The sequence below is a fragment of the Periophthalmus magnuspinnatus genome, chromosome 13 (assembly GCF_009829125.3).
Source record: "Periophthalmus magnuspinnatus isolate fPerMag1 chromosome 13, fPerMag1.2.pri, whole genome shotgun sequence".
Taxonomy (NCBI): Eukaryota; Metazoa; Chordata; class Actinopteri; order Gobiiformes; family Gobiidae; genus Periophthalmus; species Periophthalmus magnuspinnatus.
Window position 1 is genome coordinate 2,082,193 of NC_047138.1, and position 19,281 is coordinate 2,101,473.

Genomic DNA, 19,281 nt, shown 5'->3' on the forward strand with positions numbered 1-19,281 from the left:
TTATTGTGTGTTATTGTGTCTGTGTGTGTGTGTGTCTGTGTTATTGTGTGTTATTGTGTCTGTGTGTGTGTGTGTCTGTGTTATTGTGTGTTATTGTGTGTCTGTGTGTGTCTGTGTGTGTGTTATTGTGTGTTATTGTGTCTGTGTGTGTGTATGTGTGTGTTATTGTGTTATTGTGTGTCGGGGTGTGTGTGTCTGTGTGTTTGTGTGTGTTATTGTGTGTTATTGTGCGTCACATTGTGTCTTTTAAATAAACCACATGTTCTGATGGTAATTGGCACATTTGCTTTATTTTGAAAACAGACATTAAACCATTTGAATTTTTTTTTCGCATTTTTTCTCACAAGTTTGAAACTCCTGGATAAGTTGAAACTGGACATTGCACTCACTGAAACATAGGAAAAGTATTTTTTGTTTTTGTTCGTTTGATTTTTCATTGACTTTTTTCTCTTTTTCAACATCAGTGCAAGAGTTTTTTTTTCCAATTCTTATAAACTGTCATAACAACATCAAAGACATCAAAAAGAAGCCGCCACCTCTTAAGTTTTTGTGACTGCGAAAAAGTTCCTCTCAGAGGGAGAGTTCCCATCATGCATCTGGTTCGATGGTTCATGCTACTGTTCTCACAATTTGTCAAGTAAAAGCAAATTTACATGGTACTATAGCAGATTTGATATATATTAAAATGGCAGCAGGTCCTTTAGTGACATGTGAGTAAACACGTTTGTAAAAGTGTAAACTGAGCTCGAACGTGTCCAGCTCAATATGGAGTATAGTTCATTTGGATACAGGAGAGCGCCCCCAACTGGACAACACATAATTACATTCGTTTGTTCAAATGTGTCAGTGCTGTGTCCTACAGGGTAAAGACTAAACTTGCATCGGTCACAGTTTGTTTGTGCGTGCAGCTGCAAACAGATTCTAAATGTTAATGCTAAGAAAAATGCCCCGCACCTCAGTGCAGTGCACCTCATGTGTCACATCCAGTTGGGTGCATCTGTTCTACCACTAAGCATAAATAGTGTCATTAAATAAAATCAAACTTCGTCTTCCTCACGTTCACAATCATTTTTCATCACCACTTTCTCTTAGTATGAGCCAAAAAACTCCACACTGGAAACTCCCCCCGAGAAAATCATTGCCACACAAAAAATGACAAACAAATAGAAACGACTCTCGCACTCGGAAGGAACGAGCGAAGAGCGAAGAGCGAAGAGCCACCATTTTAGATCTGGGTTGTTCCTCTTTCATTCATTCTTCAGCTCGGGCTTAGTCGTCCTGGGACTCAGGGGCGTCTGCGCCCTCTGCTGGAGCGGGGGCCTCAGGTTTACTCTCCTCTGCAGCATCTGAGGAGGAGGAGGAGGGGGAGAGAGAGAGGAGGAGAGGAGGAGGAGGAGAGGAGAGGAGGAGAGGAGGAGAGGAGGAGGAGGAGGAGGAAGACAAATGTTACATCGAGGTCAGATCACATTCCTCAAAGTTCTAAAACAAAAGCTTCTCCTTTAAATCTCTGGAGGTTACGTCTCGGTGACATAAACTAAACGTTCCTGATCTGGTTCGATAATAAACCGGCTGCTCGGCTCCATGGAGATTTATAGCTGTGCCCTGAAATGTTCCACAGTATGGCATTAATCTAGGACTTGAGCTCTGTCATGGCTTTATTCATGTCTCTTTGTTATTTGGACCTGATGATATAAAAAACAAAGAATAATGTCACATATTAGACATTTGTTCTACGTTTTAATCATCGATAGTAACAATAAAGTCACATTTGAATAAACTTTAGCGAAAACTATTTATTAAACGCCTGAAACATTTGTCCTGAGTAAAAACAAAATGAGAAACAACATTTGTGTCTCAGGTGAAGATCTGCAGACACCTGAGCCTTTAACAAAGTCCATCTGGAATCTAAATATAAAGTGTGATTCTCTCCTGTCACCACTAAGGGGCAGTATAACGTCCTCATATGTGGACACCAGGAACTTGTAAAGAAATAAATTTGTATTGTGGCCTAAACAACCCAGAATGTGTCGTCTGCACATGTATATCCCAGGTCTGAGGAGGTTCAAATAATTCTGCTTTTTTTTGTTTTATTGCAAAGTTTAATTGCTCAAAATCCATCCATCTGCACAGACACAAAAAGTCATCAAACCCTTCACCACAAACTTACACGAGTCGTTTCTCCAGAGCTGCAGGGAGAAAACTGGGACAGGAACGAACAACTGACATTTAAGCGTTTTGTAGGAATCGGATCAGCAAAAAAACGAAGAAAGAAAAAGAAAAATCACCCAAAAATGTCAGCCGTGTGTTACTTAAGTGTTACTTAAGCCGCACCGTGTTCTCATCTGTCACTTACAGACGGGATTAGCAAAAGCCGCACTCTGCTGCTTTAGTGAGAGGAAGAATTATGCAAAAAGTCGTTTATGCTCCGTGTTGTGGATGGACTTGGGTCGTTACACTTAAATAGACTCGTGTGTTTATCTCAGAACAACTTGTACGCGTCATGTAACAGGTAAACACTTGTGTACGTTTGGTTTTTTCCTTCTATTTGTAAAAGTCAAACACGTCCCGGAACAAGCGCCGATATCTGCCCTTCCTCTTTCGGACGGAGAGGGAAGTGTCTCTGTGTTTCTAAATCAATGTCAGAAGAAGAACATAAATCCATAGCTCCGTTTGGATCTTTACCAAATGGACTTTTAAAGGAGAGGCCGGACACTTCACACTTTGTGCCTTCGATATTTTGAACACGCTACACGCTTCACTTTGAGACAAACCTCGAGACGTGAGGCAAGAAGTTAAAGACGAGGGAGGTTTGTAAATAAAACCATCGATTCTGGACGTAGACGCAGATTATCAACAGATTTTACAGAATTATGAATGAGATTTACAAATCCAAACCGTGGATTTTGAGTATTTATAGTAAATAAATCAATGAAATATTACAAATCTGTGTTATTTATGTTGTCGCGTGTTGTGTTTTGTTTCATTCTCATACGTTTAACTCACAAACTCTACACATTTACGCTGAGTTTTTCTCTCAAACTGAAAAAAACTCCACTGAATTAAAGGTAAAACGTAGCGTAAATGAAACAAAACACAATTCCAGGTTTGTTTTTTGAGGCGGTAACTGCATTAAAACACGACTTAAAGCTGCAAAAGTCCATTAATTTAAACATTTATCGACATATTTTACACATTCCAGTTGGATTTTCATTGGATTAGGATTAAAATATCAGTCCTGAAACATATTTTCCATCAGTACGGCCTCTATTCTCTCCTCTCGTGTCTCATATTTTGTGTTTTCATGAGCACAGGCCAGTTTGGACGATGCTGAATAACGATTGGAAAGTAGGTCAAGCAGTTTTGTGAAGCAAGGTATTCTGGGTAAAAGCATTTCTGTTGGGAGTTAACCATTAAAATTGTATATGTGATGTAAAAAGCAGGAAAAAAAAACAGTTTTCCTTTGCAATAGGATTGAAAAATGTGCAGAAATAAAGAGATAAGATGCTTTTTGTAAAATATTTCGACACGTTTATCCAGTCTGTGCGGCCAATCGAGATCAATAAAAGCACAAAATCAATATTATAACAGTTATTACACTTTATATTTGCCCTTTTCTTTACTTCTGGGACCCCATTAAAGCCACATTCTGTAAAATATCAGATCCACGTCGGGTCATTTCAGGTAGAAACGACACGCAAACCCTTTTAGCCAATGGAGACGTTTGGCTAAGTGCCCGCTGAGGGATGATTTCACGGCGGGGTGATCTCATAGTCCTTTAATAGACAGTGAGGTGGGTGCTGGGTGGGGGCGGAGCGGGTGGAGGACGGGGGATGGAGGATGACATCATGCGGAGGGGACTGGGGTGAGAGAATGTGCAACAAAAGTCGGGAAGACAAAGGAGGAGCTAAGCCCGAAGAGTGAGTCATGGCTGATGATACAGGTACGAGCGCTAATTAGCCCGCTAGCAACCGCCGCTACAGCCTCCCGCTAACGTCACCCTCTTTAACGCTCAGACGGGGCAAAAACAGTTTCCGTCAGAGCACTTTAAAAGCTCGCCACGGCCTGATTGAGTAAGCGGCGTGAAAGTTACAACCGCGTTTTACCGACAAAGTCAAACGTCTAACGGCCGGAGATGCACGATCCTGAGACGTTACTCGATTATGGCGATTTGTAAAATGTAAAAAAACAGTTTGTTTCTCTTAACGCAGGGAATTTCCAGCTGATTCTGGACGTTGCCGTGTGCGTCGACATCGATCGTGATGGCAAAAAAAAGTTCTAAACGGATCATAAAGACGTTAAAAGACTCGCAGAGAATCGTCGCAATCCGAATCCCTCAGTCGTCCAGGTCGGATCCATCGTAAAAGACAAAGTTAAATCCGTCAACGGGACAAAAAGTTGTAAGAGTGGAGACGTTTCGCTGCTCGTCCAAGTCCAAGCTCGTCCACTATTTACTTAGGAACTTACAAATAACTAATAAAAACAAGTCTTTCTTCACGTTTGTCGTAAAGTTTTACCAAAAGCCCAATAAAAACGTGCATAATACAAACAAGAACTGAAGAAGAAGCGGACGAGCAGCGAAACATCTTCACTCCTAAAACGTTTTGTCTCGTTTTAGAGGCTTTAACTCTGGACATTTAACTTTTTACACAAATAAACCTGCTTTATATCAAGTTTTAGCGTCAAAACCACCACAAACACAGTGCAGTTTGGAGCGTTTCATGGCAAAAGTGTCAGAATCAATGGGCAGAATCAGGTCACTATGGCAACAGAAAGACACAAACTGAATCTTCAATTTCTCTTGTGATAATTCACTATTTATGGTTCAATTTCTGGATTTTTGTGCATTTTTGTTACAAAATCTGTGACAAAAAAGCCAAATATTTTCCTCTATCGTCAGATTTCAGCTCCAAACATCCTAATAACTGCATTTCCTCACAGATGTTTGGCTACAGACCGTTAAAAAGAAACAACTTTAACTTCACTTTAAGCCGTTTAAAACATTTTGTATTTTATTTCATTTAAAAAATAAATAAATAATCAATAAAAATCTCACGTTTACATTCTTGGTCACAGTGTTTAAACTAATTCTGTGGCATGATTTCTGTTCATCCACAGTTAGCCGTTTGTAGAGCGAAGTATTGTTACAGCGCTTTACTCCACCTACTGGTTTGGAGTGGTAATGCAGCACAATAACAAAGACCAGGGCCAGTCCAGACTATAAACAGAGTAAGGAGCTGCTTAGGGCCCCGAGGCCACCAGAGGGCCCCCAAGAGCGCATACATTTATAGTAAAAATGATGATTGGAAAGTATTTTTGGAAACTAAACGGCGCTCGGTGTTTATACGAGTCTAAATATCCATCTTAAATGATTCTATGTGTTTTATTTCCAGGAGCTAATTATGCTACTCTGAGTTTCATCACTACTTTATACTTCTTGAGTTGACTTTGAAGTGTATCTTTGCTTAAATACATCTTTTTGAGCATTTTGTAAACATTAAAATGCAACGGGAATCAGGAAATAACGTGTAGAATTAAATAATTTTCTGGGGTTTACGGCAAATTCTGCAAAAGGCTGAAAACTACGCAGTCAAATCGAACTTATTTAAGAACCACTTCAGCATTTGCCACGTTTATTTTGAGGTCAAGGCGGATAAACGTGACGCAAACTGATAATAAACGGACCATTTCACGTCGTTTTCTGTCATATGGGGCTGTATCGTATCATCAAAACGACTTAACTACGATCAAAACCCTATTATATTCCCGTCGTTTGCAGGTAGAACCCTTTGTTATTCTTGCTGTCCATTTTTGTTTGTATAATGAGGCTGCAGACAGTACCAGGCCGGTGTGAATATGCAGCGCTCTCACTTTGACAACTTGGCCGGATGTCGCTAACTGTAGCCTGCCACGCGGATTAGCAATGTAGCTGTAGCGCTATTTTGGATCAACCTTCTGCTGCCTCATGCATAATTCAACCTACTTTCTAATACCTCATGTCCTTGTGCATCCCCTGTCCAAGATTTTTACCTTTTTACTCTGACAAACCTTAACCAAAAACGCTATAAATATTCATCTTTGGTCGACAGATTGTGAACAAGCCAGAAGTCTCACTAATTAGCGCTTTTGTGTGTGTGTGTGTGTGTGTGTTTATTTATGCCAGACTTTTCCACGGAGGAGATCGCGACCGTCATTAATCATTCAAAAACAAGAGCACCTGTTATAAGCCTCCGCGCCAGTTCACTCGGTGCACGGCCCAGCCATCCCATCGAGGTGGTAACCATGACGACGCGGAGACAGCGCTTCTCGGGTTGACCTACTTTTTCGTGTATACTTTTTTTTTTTTTCTTTCCTCCGCTGCCTTCACCGTCTATTCTCTCCACTGCGACATGAACTACCTGTCTGACCCAAAGTCAAGTTTATAAGTTTGTTTTGTGACATATTTTTATAACAAAACATGAAGAAAGATTTATTTTTTGGTAGGATTAGTTCAGGATTAGTAAATTCTTAAGTTCTTAATCCTTACGCTCAACCCTAGCTCCTTAATTAAGTATTTGGTCAACTCTTTTTTCCATTATGATGCGAGTCTTTGCTCATGTTCACGGGTCTTTCGTCGCTAATTAGTCACAATATGGCAGCCGAGTGGGAAGCTATAGCTCCTCCAAATCCGAGGCCAAGGTTCTCGACTGGATAAAGGTGGCGCCCTCTGCAGGTGGTAGGAGTTTAAGTATCTCCGGGTCTTGTTTACGAGTGAGGGAAGGATGGAGCGTGAGATTAACAGATGGATGCGGCCGTTGTGTCGTCTGTTGCGATCAAAAAGGAGCTAAGTCGAAAGGTGAAGCTCTCGATTTACCGGTCAATCTACGTTTCTGTCCTCACGAACTTTGGGTAATGACCGAAAGACTAGCATCGCGGATACAAGCGGCCGAAATGGGGTTCCTCCGAGGCTTAGAGAGAGGGTGAGGAGCTCGGTCACACGGGAGGAGGCCCCGGGGAAGACTCAGGACACGCTGGAGGGACTGTGCCTCTCGTCCGGTCTGGGGACGCCTTGGGGTCCCACCGGAGGAGCTGGAGGACGTGTCTGGGGTGAGGGAAGTCTGGGAGTCCCTGCTTAGACCCGGCCTCAGATAAGTGGAAGAACGTGGATGTACGTGGTAGTTTTTGAGCTCTATTTGCATAAAACCTGTGGCTCGTTCGCTGATGCAGTTGTGGCGTTTTATCGGTGATAGAGACGACAAACTTTTTTTTTTTTTTTCTTGCTGAAGAACCATGAAGTTTGCATCAAGTTTATTTGGCAAAACTGCATTTACACAGCGCACGGGCAGTTTCTTAACCTCCCCGGTCGCTGTTAACTCCACGGTTTGGCGATAATAAGACGTCATACGGCGATAGTCTTTGAAATCTATTAGAAGCAGACGCCAGGTATTTCATCAAACATTTGAACCTGCTGCACCGTGTAACCAAACGGTAATGAGATCATTAATTTCCACCTCGTTTCTGTTTTTTTTCATTTGACTCGACGATCGCGTGAGTGCCATTGATGTGACTGGTGCTTCACACGGAGATGTAAATGACAAGAAACACGCTCGATAACAAAGCGAGCAAAGGAAAACGACAAACGTGTGGCATCTTGGAGTCATTTTTACATCTGGAAACGACCCTCTCCTTTTAATCTGACTTAGGACTTCCGTAAAACTTGTATTAATGTTTATTTTTGGACTGAAATGGACAAAATTTGAATGGGAGTTACAATAATATTCATACTTGTAGTCGTAGTAATTTCCTCTTCTCTGAGTATACTCTGAGTGTTTTTGTCACATTCTCAGCTCATTTAACAAGATCAATAACTGCATTTCATTGTGTTCCTGCCGAGCTCTAATCCAATATTAAACGTGATTGGAGCTGATATATTTGGAGCGGTGCCAGACGATCTCACCCTTCTCAATGCACATTCATTTCCTGCGGTGTCAGCCAAGCACAACATTTAGCTTTATCTTTACATCGAAGTTTATTAAGAGTCTAATGCAGCTTAAATAATAATTCAGAAGTGCTGTTGGATAAAGCAGATCTTCATTGTGTTCATTATTGATAGAGGCTCTTTAAAAGGCAGCTGTGTCTTTCACTGCAGCGTTGAGTGTTGCTTCGATAAACGCACTGGTGGGTTCGTTTATTCATATTAGTTTTAAAGAGCGTTTGTAAACAGGGAAACGGTTTCTGCATCGGGAATGAGCGCGGAAGTGTGGAAGTCAACGAGACGCCACTTTAGGGCGAAGAGAATGTTTGGATGTCAGGCAAAAATGTGGAAAAACATGGATTGTTTGGGGGAATTGTGGTTTTAATTTGTATTTTGCAAGTAATGAGGATATAAATGATGAAGAACGTGGACCAGTTTCAGTGAAGTTATAGGACGAAAGCTGCATTTCTCCAAAAGTACTCTATAAACGTTCTTGCATTAGATCAGGGCTGCTCAGTATGTGAGCTACTTTTAAAATGATCGTGTCTGAAAGATCTGCCACCTAATACAAAAACGTTAAACATATATTTATTTGTAAATGTGTTATGAATTCTTACATGTACAGTGCATTTTCATGTACATGAGATAAAACTGCACAACACAACTGAACTTCTTACATGTTCATAACTTGAATGATGATTTCTGCTCTGACACTGAATAGAATCAGTGAGGGATGCAGAGTTTGGGCAGAAGCTTCTGACAGACAGGAGTAAAATTGCATTTTTCATTTGAAAGCGATAACAGAGATAATCATGTTGATTTCGGTTTTGTCTTTTTTTTATAGCCATAAAAAACAAAAACCGCGCTCTCATTCGTCGCCTTCGAGGGACAACAGAGGCAGATTTACTGTAATGACAGTAAAATATTAGGATAGCCCCATGTCTCCACTTTGAGACGCCGTTTGAATTTACATGAGAGCACGACTGGGCGGAGTTACGCTGCTGGAAAGTCCACAACCCGCTCTCGGCGACGATAGGATCTGACGCTATAGGGTTAAACTAACTCGCACTTGTTTCTGCGTGTGCAGCGTCCATGATGTGACCTTGAGTCAGGTGTCATCTGACTGTCCTGTATATTAGTCATGTGACTGGATGGATGACGGGACGTGATCTACACAAAATGTCTTCGTGATCGACTGATAGATTGCGATCGACGTAATGAACACCCCTGCATTAGACTGTAGATATATTTTGATATTTTACATTAGTTTTGGACATATCCTGGTCACGTAGAGTTGAATTAAACCACATGTACCTCACTCTATGCATTCTCCTTTTTGTTTTGTGCGTATAATTCTGACTAATCCCAAATTTGCTTCAACTAAACTCCATCGACCTATTTATTTTACAAAACGCCCTAGTTCTGTGTTGATATATGAGCACTTTTCCTGCATATGGGTAAAAAAAAAGCTATTTCACGCACTATGTTTTTTTGATATACACATCGATTCTTTACGAACATCATCCATAACCCAGTGCGGTCCGACAGAACCTCCCAAATGAAAAACCCTCTCGCTTGCACTCTGGTTTCTCACATTTTTCGCTGAGTGTGTCTGTGCGAAGCGATGGAGCGTACCTTCTTTTGTTTGGTTAGACTCCTCCTTGTCCGCTGTCGGGCTTACAGCGGCAGGCACGTCGGCTTGTCTGTCCTCCTCCGTCTTCTCTTCGCTCTTCTGCTCCTCCTCGGTTTTCTCCTCGCTCACGGGCACAGGGGTGGGGGCGGGGGCCGGGGGCGCCGTGGTGGGACTCTTGGCCGCTTCCACCTCTTTGGGCTTCTCCTCCGCTTTCTCCTCCGCTTTCGGTTCGGCTTTCGGGGCTTCGGCCGTCGGGGAGGTAGCGGCGGCGGCGGCGGGTGGAGCTACAGGAGACGCCGCCGATTCAGCGGGAGGAGCCGGAGAGTTAGCGGGCTTCTCTGGTTCGGGGCTTTTGGCTTGGCTCTCCTCTTCTTTCTTCGACTCCTTGGCAGGCGCGTCTTCCTTCGCTTCTTCTGTGCTCTTGGCGTCCTCTCCGTCTTCCTCTACGCCGTTCACCACGTTCTCTCCGTTGACGGGAGCTTCCTCTTCCTTGTCATCTTCTCCGTCTTTCATCTTTTTCCGAGTTATGTGTCCACGGAAGCTCGCCTGTATTTTGGTAGCAGCCTTGTGAGCCTTGTTATCCTCGGGTTTGGCCGTCCCGTCCTGCTCGATTTTCTGGTCGGCATCCTCGTTCTTCTCCACCTGCAGCCCACGAGAAAGGAAAGTATTACAAACAAATCCAAAAAAGCTGACCTAGTTTAACTCACAAAAGAGGAAACTTGGGAATTTTTGTGGGAGCAAATGTTACTTCTTCCTAAAAAGTAACATTTCTCAAAAGGTTCTCTAAAGATGGAAGACTTTGTTGGCACGAACGCTACTGACGCCTCCCAAGATTATCAGGAAACCCAATAAAGAAACAAAAGTCGTAGCAGCCTTGCCAAGCATCTTCTCTTGTTTTGATTTTCATTTCAAGGAATTTTAAGCGACTGAAACTATGTCTAGATAAAATTCCGTAGAAAGAAACCAATCAAAGAGGCAATCAAATGTTTTGGGGTAATGTTCTTGGCTAATTCACGACCGATAAGAGACAAAACATCAGCCCAAGTTACATTTTCTGATTGGTTGGAGTTGGATCCATGGGTTTCAGAAGGATTTCGACCATTTTAAAACTAAATATTATGTCTTAAATGGGAGAAAGTCGTCAAAATGTTGCATGGAACACGAAGCTGAAACCCATGAATACATTTCTGGACAATTTCAAGTTTCATTCCAGGTTTCGTTAAAGGAGATGTCACTAGCGTCAAAGTATTTCTACGCCGTTACTCTCAGGAAAAAGGAAAAATCTGGAATCAATCAAGGATACGGTACAGGAAAAACTAGGTCAAAGACGAGTAGACGAAGGTATTAAGAGGCTGAACTATGAAAATAAATATATTAAACAAGGGCAAAGGTGAAGGGCTGGATGGAGAAAAGGGAAAAGAGGAGGAAAAGACATAAACGTAATACAAAAAGTGTTTAATGACGTTACCTGCGATACCTGCTCCAAAGCCGTCCGTCAAAAACCCGGCTGTGTTATGAGGCTTATAAATCTAATGAAAACAAAATCAAATCAAATGAAAGGATGAATGAAGAGCAGTGAAAGCGGCACAAATGAAGCAAAACATCAAAATATAATCCAGAAATATTACACTTGTCAAATAAAATGTGCAGGATAAGCAACGTATATAAAACTTATGTGTAAAGCTGTGGGGTAATGGCTTTTATTGAGGAAGAAAGCGAAGAAATAATGTGTAAACCTGATGTAGTACTTGGAAAAAGCATGAAAAAAAGGACGAGTGAAACAAATGTAAGTCCCACAGGTGCCACGTACGACTTTGAACTAACCACAGATATGTTTTTGCATGAATATTTCTACTATTTGCCATTTTTTATTTGCCAGCAATCAACAAAAACAACATTGAGTCAATTATTTAAATAAAAAAAAACATGTCCAGTCAGTGGTTGCCATGTTAGAAGAACCAAAGAACTGGATTTTGGTTTATGTCAAGGCACAAATTCAGACTTTTTATATAAATATTGACTAAACTATTGATGAGTGACAAGGGAAAACAATCATTTAACCAAATCGAAGCCAAAAAACGCCAACCAGGCTGCAATATTTGATCCTGCGAGAACATAAGAACCAGTATTTTCCACAGCGTCGTCCCAGATTTTGCCAAGTGCATCGTTTTTTTACGGAGAACACTTGTAAGTCGCACCTTTGTCAGCCCAAATAATAACACCACACGAGCACAGCGAAGTCTGAGTGGCTTGGATGGAGTCTGCTGTTTGTGTGTTCGTTGTTGACAAGGCTATGAATCCACAATGTTTTATGTAGCACTTGGACAGATTTAGTGGCGATATGAAACACGAGAGTAAAGTGTGTGTCTGTGTGTTATTGTCTCGTCGTAATAAGACACCGGACCGGGGCAGAAGCATTTACGGTGTATCCACAGTACACAAGACCGTCCTTGAACTGCGATTAGAAGCGATTTAAATCCACGTGAGCCGTTCATCGAAGTCTGGAGCATCTGTTACGACTAATGTAATCTTTAAGAGCATAAAAACACGAGAGCTTGTTGAACGGTAATGAAGCATCTCTATTCATCGGGTACAGTAGCTTTTTTTTTTTCTCTCCACGGCCCGGCGTTCGGCTGCTAGGGAACTGCCGGCTCTGCTCTGCTCGCTCCTCAGCATTCACCGCCATACCCCTCCCCGCCATCAAAGGTTACCGTGACAACCGGAGAGTGCTAACTCATCACGGCGCTGTCTGCCGCGGTCGGTACTGCGATGAAGGGCTGTATGTCACTGTGATTGGCAGCGCACCTGACCCCCTGCGCAAACCGGCCAATGGGAAGTCGTAAATCAGGCCGGTGGCGAGCGGTGTGTGTGTGGGGCTATTCGGGAGGGTGGTGTTGTGGCGGTGGGGGTACAGGGTGGAGGAACAGTGGGTGGGGGGTGAAAAGGATGCAGCAGAACGCGGCGTGTTTAAACGGTCGTGTTTGTAAATGCGGTCGGCCTGTCACCACCAGAGCTTTGTGACGTCTCGTTTAAGGTTCGAGAAACACGAGAAATGGGTTTTAGTTTTTGCAAATTCATCTTAAAACGGAAGCAAAAAGGTTCGTAGACTTTCACAGTTTACAGTTGAGCCAATTCTAATGCACAAAACAGCTTCACACACATATTTCTCTCCAAAGAATCCCAGGAAAGGCATCTGATATAAACCTACTCTTTGTGAACAGGAAGACGCTTAAAACTGACTCATCTTTCTTTTCTAACGCTTCAGAATCATGACGCTCTTTGTCGCACACGGAACCCTGTCTTTACTAAAAAAGAAAAAGTCTCATATTCGACAGAGAGCGACTGAAATGACTGAACAATACATCAAAAATTAATTTTCCCTGCGCTGTGAACATGCACCGTATACATATTACACAAGCATTTCAAGTGTGGGCCAAGGCTCTCTTTCTTTCTTTATTTCTTTCTTTCTTTTTTTCTGTGTCGGTGCATTTGTCATGATGATGGGGGGAAAAAACAAAAGTGCAACAAAAGCCAGAGTAAGTTTGAAGAGTTTGTGTTCAGCTAAAACGTGGCATTTTGTAGCACGGCTGATTATAAGGTGAATACTGAATGTTTTTTAACTATTTTAGCTGCAGATTCCTTCGATATTTGCGTGTTTTGGTCGTATATATTCATGTTTTTACACTTGTGCATCAAAATTTGGACTAAATCTGACCCTAAACCTGCACGAAAACAAGTCCACAACCTTTAATCGAACACGGTCGACCTTTGTCCAACCTCTAAAACATTTCAATTTCATTTTTAAGTGTCTAAAATTGTAAAACTGCTTTGGGCTTTGCTGGGTCCCACTCGCAGAGACAAATGAGTCAGCTGTCACATAACGCACAGCAGAGTGGAGCTATTTATTTCCTTTACATTTGGGACAGCTGCTGAACTATTCTCCGGGGAGCGACACGGTTCAATTTAGATTAATTAACCTTCGGAGACACGGTTCATTTGGAGCCTTTGCCTTTAATGTTTAACACGTAGCACCTGTCCCTTGTCCATTCTTGAATCAACATATTTATACAGTTTGCAGTCAAATATAGTCAAATATAGTAAAAAAAACGTGGTTGTGTGGTATCTATGGCAACAACAGCGGCTACGGCACTGCGGGCTAATTGGAAAAAGCGTTTCATTAGCGCTGTGATGCAAATATGTGTCACGCTCACCGCTAAAACCAACGACGAGATCAAACAGCGAAAAGGGGCTTTACTTAAAGAGGGGTGCACCTTGTCGCGCGCCGGCACCTTTGGGAAACACTCGTGCTCGTATTTATGAATGAAAACGCGTGCCGCACAAGTGGAACAAGCGCCTGCAGGAAGCGGACGTGACCGGGGTTCAAATTCAGGCCGTGGAGCTAAACGTTACACTTTATAACGAGAGTTTTTTGAGCATATTCGGGCAGATTTTAGTGCGATAAAGTGCTAATAAACGTCCCGTGTGTGTGCGTTTGACCTCACCGATGCATATGAAGCACGCACAAACTGACAGACAAGCATTTTTCAACGATAGCGACGAGACAAACATCAATAATTCAAATCATGACAACACATTCGCGGTCAGGCTACGCTAACGTCCACAGCGTCCACGCCCGTTCCTGAACAGATCACCCTGTTGCCTCGAGTAGCGCTGATGTCACCCGCTCGTATTCCCAATCACAATCGCGTAATAGCGTGAGTCACTGCGATAATCCAGTAAGTAATTCTATTGAGAGTTAAGTGCCTGGGTCATATTTTGGCAATTGCGGGCACCTATGAGCTCAGGGACGATAAAACACCAGTATTGTTGAACACAGAGGGCGTGCCGCTGGAGCGAAGTCGACTTTGAGCCCGGGTTTTAATAGACTTTTACAGATATTTTCAGATATATCACTGCGGATAAGAGCGGAGGAACGGCGTGATATCTTTACCCTGACACGTGTTTTATGATGGACCCAGATTGGTCTCGGAGATAGTACAAATGAAGCCCCCTGCTGGGATTTATGACCTGTAGACCCTCAGGGATATAGGCGGTGTATATAGGTGGAGGAGGTGTCTATACAATACAGATGAACCTTGCTCTCCGGGCTCTAATATTGGACAGACTCAGTGACCCTGACGCGGGCGAGATGGTTAGCGCCTCCAGTCGTACTAAATCATGTCGACGGTGACGTGGGGCAGGAGGAGACGCTCAAGTTGTGGCTGATCTGTGTGTTTCAGAGCGACGGAAACTACAACTGTTGACTTTTTCTTTCATGAATGTGCTAAAAATGGCGCCTGAAAACGAGGAAATCATGAATGAAACTGTTACGTTTAGAGGTTTTTGCGCGGGATTAAAGTGCAAGATGAACTCGTCGCCATTGCGCGTGAGCTTCACCGACACGATTACACTTTTAAACGCTGAATATCGTGCGAAAATACGCCGTTTCCCTACTTCAGATCGTGAACAGCGCAGAACTAGGACTGTTTTCAATCGCTCTTTGGTCCAGCTGATTATATATGACATTTAGCTACACAAAATCAATACGATTTGTTCCAGAAGTCGTTTGGTGTTAGAGAATTAATGGCATTTGGAGATCTGGGGGAGTACAGTCCAACATTAACCCAACATGTGCAGAAATGAAATGAAATTGGTCTAAAAATGAGAGTTCACTGTGATATCACTACAGTAATTACACCATCTTAAGCCGTTTAGGTTTGTAATTACTTTTGAGTGCTGAAGTGCTTAATAGTCAAAATATAAAGCTATTTGCTGCGTTAGGCTTCATTTTCTCAATTAGTGCGTCGCAAATGGTCCTATTTCCATTAGAGACGTGACTTTTCCTGCCTCGTTTGTGCCCGTACTGTCCGTGTCCTTGGGTGGGCAGCGTCTGTCGTGAGAACCACACCCCGAGAGTCAACGGCCTCACCGACCGATCCATAACCACACACCTCCACGCAAACGCAAAACGCACACAAAACCATCCCCCGAAGACACCGCCGCCACCTCCCCGTGCCTCCGCCTCATCGCCGGGCCATTAGGGACTTGTTGGAGGAAGAGGAGGGGAGGGAGGAGAGCAGAAGTGCATGAAAACTGGATGAATAACCACAAAACCACAACTAATGCATATATTCTCCTGTTTGTGCTTTTAGTATTCTGCTCCATTCAAGTGAGAAGCTGGAGTTTATTTGCTCCTTTGCTCCGCCCAGATGTGGCACAAATGTACTGCCGCGAGCTAGAGGTGTAATTAACTGTAGTTTCTGCTGTCGTAATGGTTTTGTTGAAGGATATTGCTTGGGAAAAATGCGTTTGGAACAAGGTAACAGGTGATTTAACGATGTTGAGCGTGAACGTTTGCTACATTTTGCAAGTTGGATGAATGAATGAGACCTGTACTAGCATCTTAAAGCCCGATTCTGGTTCTTTTTATGGATTATCACGTGAAAAATGATGCTGCACAGAGTGGATTTGACACCTTAGTGATATACGTTTGGCTTCTTTTCAATAGCTGCCGTTTCCAGACACTATAGACCGTCTCGTGTCTGCCACAGCTTTGCATTTTCTCCTCCTCTTGTGTTTCAGCGATTTTTTTTTTTTTTCTCCCCGTGTGCGTTCGTTCTCATTCCCGGCGTGCAAACTGCTACCCACTCATTTCGCTCTGCTTTTTCTCTCTCCCTCTCTCTCGCACTAGCAGACACAGCGGAGTACCACACCCATTTAGCCGGTTATCTTCTGCAGAAAAAGGGGAGAGAGGGAGCGAAACAGAGTGGAGAGAGAGAGAGAGAGAGGGGTGGGGGATAACTCATCTTTGGAAGAGAAATAACTATATGTATGTTAAGAAAATAGGGAGAAATGTGCCCCTTTTGCAACCCATAAGCGAGCCAAAAGCCAGTAGCGTGGTAACATCCTCTTAATTGAATTACGCCGGCTCTCGCTGGTCGAACAAAAGGCTCCACAATCACCACATGATCTCATAGGGGCAGGGCAACACCGAGAGGCAATGGATTTATGATGGACAAGGGGGGTAAAAAAAGAGAAACGAGGAAGGATCAGGGCTGTGGCTTTAGCTGTGGGGGTAATGTTACAGTGGTGCTGAAGGCGCTAAGCCAGATCTATAGTGTGATATCAGATTAATTAACAGTGTGGGTTCAATATCAGAGTGTGGGCGGAGCTAAGGAAGGCAGACAAGGAAGTAGAGGTGGGCTCGGAGGATTGGCTGAAAACGGGTGGCTTTCAAATTACATCATTTCTGTCCGTTTGCAGGTGTTGAGTTGACACAAAATGGGTATTCTTTCAATTATACAACAGTTTTTCTTTCATTTTTTTGACAAACCGCTGCACAAACCACGCTCTCTGCTCGCAAAGCCATTAAAAAACAGATTCGAGGTCTTACAAACTATAAGCGCTTGTATAGGACCCGTTTGGAGCGTGCACGTTGAGGGGAGGGGGAGCGCGCGGCGGCAGCGTTGGGAAAAAGCCGGTGCCTCACCCACATGGCTGCAGTGTGCCATAGCAGCAACAGCAGCAGTAGCACTGTTAGCAAGACCCACACGCTGCTTTAGGGGGGGTTTTTGTGTCTTTTTTTCTCCAGTCTTGCTCTTATTCGCCTCCCACGTCTTTCCATCGTTCATCCTGTCAGCACGGCTACATCTGGGGGTAGTTTTTCGAGGCTCAATCTCATTTTCTACTTTGCTTCTTGTCTTTTTAATACCTACCTTCCCCCACACCTTTGCCTTCTCCCGTTCTCACCTTTTCTTTCCGCTGTCTACATGTGCTTTCCAGTCTGCCAGAGCCTCTATCCAGCACGTCTGTCAAACTGGCAAGAAGTCTCGCATCCTTTTCTTTCTCCTATTGTCTCCAAACGCCGATATGACTCATCCGAGCTGACATTTAAGAAGCAATTATTGGATTCCAGTGTGTGGTAAATCCAGCATTTGTGTTACCCATACAGACATTTACCATTACAACAGTTTTATCTGATAGAAAAGCAAATCTGTGGCTTATGGAAAACCACCCAACGCTCCTACTTTCACACCCTTTAAAACAAGTGCACACTTCATAGTCGCCTCCATTGACAGTGTGCACTTATGAAGCTGGAGGGCTATGATAATCCTTTTAACTCATTTATTCCCATTGTACTCCCCAGAGGCCACTGACACGATGGTGCCTCTCACTCAATCCTTACCCCACCCTTTTTTTTTTTTCTTTTTCGCTCTCCCTCACTGTGGAAAATTACTTTAGTGCCGCTAAAATGTCTGCGCGATGAAGATATTAAGTCTGGTGCTGATTTGTCAATTAAGGAAGCATTACATTACACACAGGCTAATTGGGAGAACAAGTCGTTGTAGAAACAGACGTGAGTTTACCCCACTTTTCTCTAATAAACCTGGATATATTTGATTTATTCCACTGATTTGGTTTAGATTTTGCTCTTTGCCAAGTACAGTGTGAAGTCCTGGAGACACTGTGGCAACATCCAGTCATGCGGGATAATCACATTAACTAGGCGTGTCTGGACTCAAAGCAAACCACAGCGTTTTGGGGTTAATCCATCCCAAAAAAAACCAACAAAACTACAAACTTTAACACAACACTTTAAGAAAACGCAGTGAAATAGATACTTTACCGGCTTGGTTCTTCTTATGCAGCACAGCATAGTTGTAGTTTTAGTCCCCGCTTTTGTTCCTTTTTCTAAATTCTTCAAGCTTCTTCTTCTTCTTCTTCCAACTCTCTCTCACTCTCTCAGTCTCTTGTGCGCTCTCCTCCGTGCACACACTTTCTCTCACTCGTGATGGAGGCTAAAGAAAGGGCCCGGTGCGTGTATCACTCATCCCAGTTTGCACGCTTCTCTTCAGCTCGTGGCTTTCTCCCTGTATCTCTTTTTCACTCGCGCCGCTCACAGGGACTTGGCCGATCCCACCCTATAAACCCCACCCTCGCCGGCTCTCTCCTCCTCCTCCTCCTCCTCCTCCTCTTCTTCTTCCCTCGCACCCCTCCCCATCTCCATCACTACCTCTTAGTGATTCTTCTACATCTTCCCTATGGCTTGAGCAAGAAACCCCACCCTGTAGTGTCTTACTTAAAAAGCAGTCACTAGATTATGATTTCCTTTATTGATTTTCACCTCCTCCGCCTGTTTAATCCACCTCCTCCACCCAAATTCTGCTTTTACATCATTTAAACTAACCAAAATCTACCCGTGCGTCCTCAGTGTTCACTCAAGCACCGGGATTGTGCGTGGATTTGTATCGGCGGATGCTGAATCTGTGGTCCTGGAGACATCCCCCTCTCCATACCCATACTCCGTTCTCATGGTAACACCGGCCGCAGATAAACTCGCATGGCGTTGGAGGAGGAGTAGCAGAACGCGAGGCCCGGGTGTGGCAGACAGGCACAGAGCACAGAACCATCAGACTCCCACTTCACATCCCCCTTTTCCCATGGTTTTTTTTTTTTTTTTTGCCGTCTAATGAGCGCCTGTAACAAAAAGCATTTAGTCCATTTATAACCATTAGTGTGAGTGTAGCAAAAAAAACACCCACACGCTGTTTGCTTTTCATAATACGCACACACACACACACAGTCGTATACAGTGTCAGGAGAAGTCCCCACCCCCGCTCTGACACCACCAGCAGATGCTCGGTGCAGGAGGAGAGAGGAGGGGGGGGGGGGGGAAAGAGAGAAAAAAAAAAGTATT

General features: G+C 43.4%; 1 protein-coding gene across 1 annotated transcript; it reads right to left on the minus strand.

The window, feature by feature from the left end:
* Positions 1–262: 262 nt before the first annotated feature.
* gap43 (growth associated protein 43) lies at positions 263–18,482 on the minus strand. The gene is made up of 3 exons (XM_033977557.2): positions 18,211–18,482; positions 9,587–10,226; positions 263–1,346 (listed from the first exon to the last, which is right to left on the minus strand). The coding sequence occupies exons 1-3, from the start codon at positions 18,238–18,240 to the stop codon at positions 1,270–1,272; spliced, it is 747 nt and encodes a 248-aa protein (XP_033833448.1). The 5' UTR covers positions 18,241–18,482; the 3' UTR covers positions 263–1,269.
* Positions 18,483–19,281: the final 799 nt, after the last annotated feature.

What these genes read in the sequence shown, in the direction of transcription:
- gap43 (XM_033977557.2), bottom strand. Translation starts at nt 18,240, where the DNA reads ATGCTGTGCTGCATAAGAAGAACCAAGCCG. An exon ending in GCATAAGAAGAACCAAGCCG is followed by an intron (nt 10,227 to 18,210) that starts GTAAAGTATCTA and finishes CGTGGGCTGCAG; the next exon opens with GTGGAGAAGAACGAGGATGC. An exon ending in GTCTAACCAAACAAAAGAAG is followed by an intron (nt 1,347 to 9,586) that starts GTACGCTCCATC and finishes CCTCCTCCTCAG; the next exon opens with ATGCTGCAGAGGAGAGTAAA.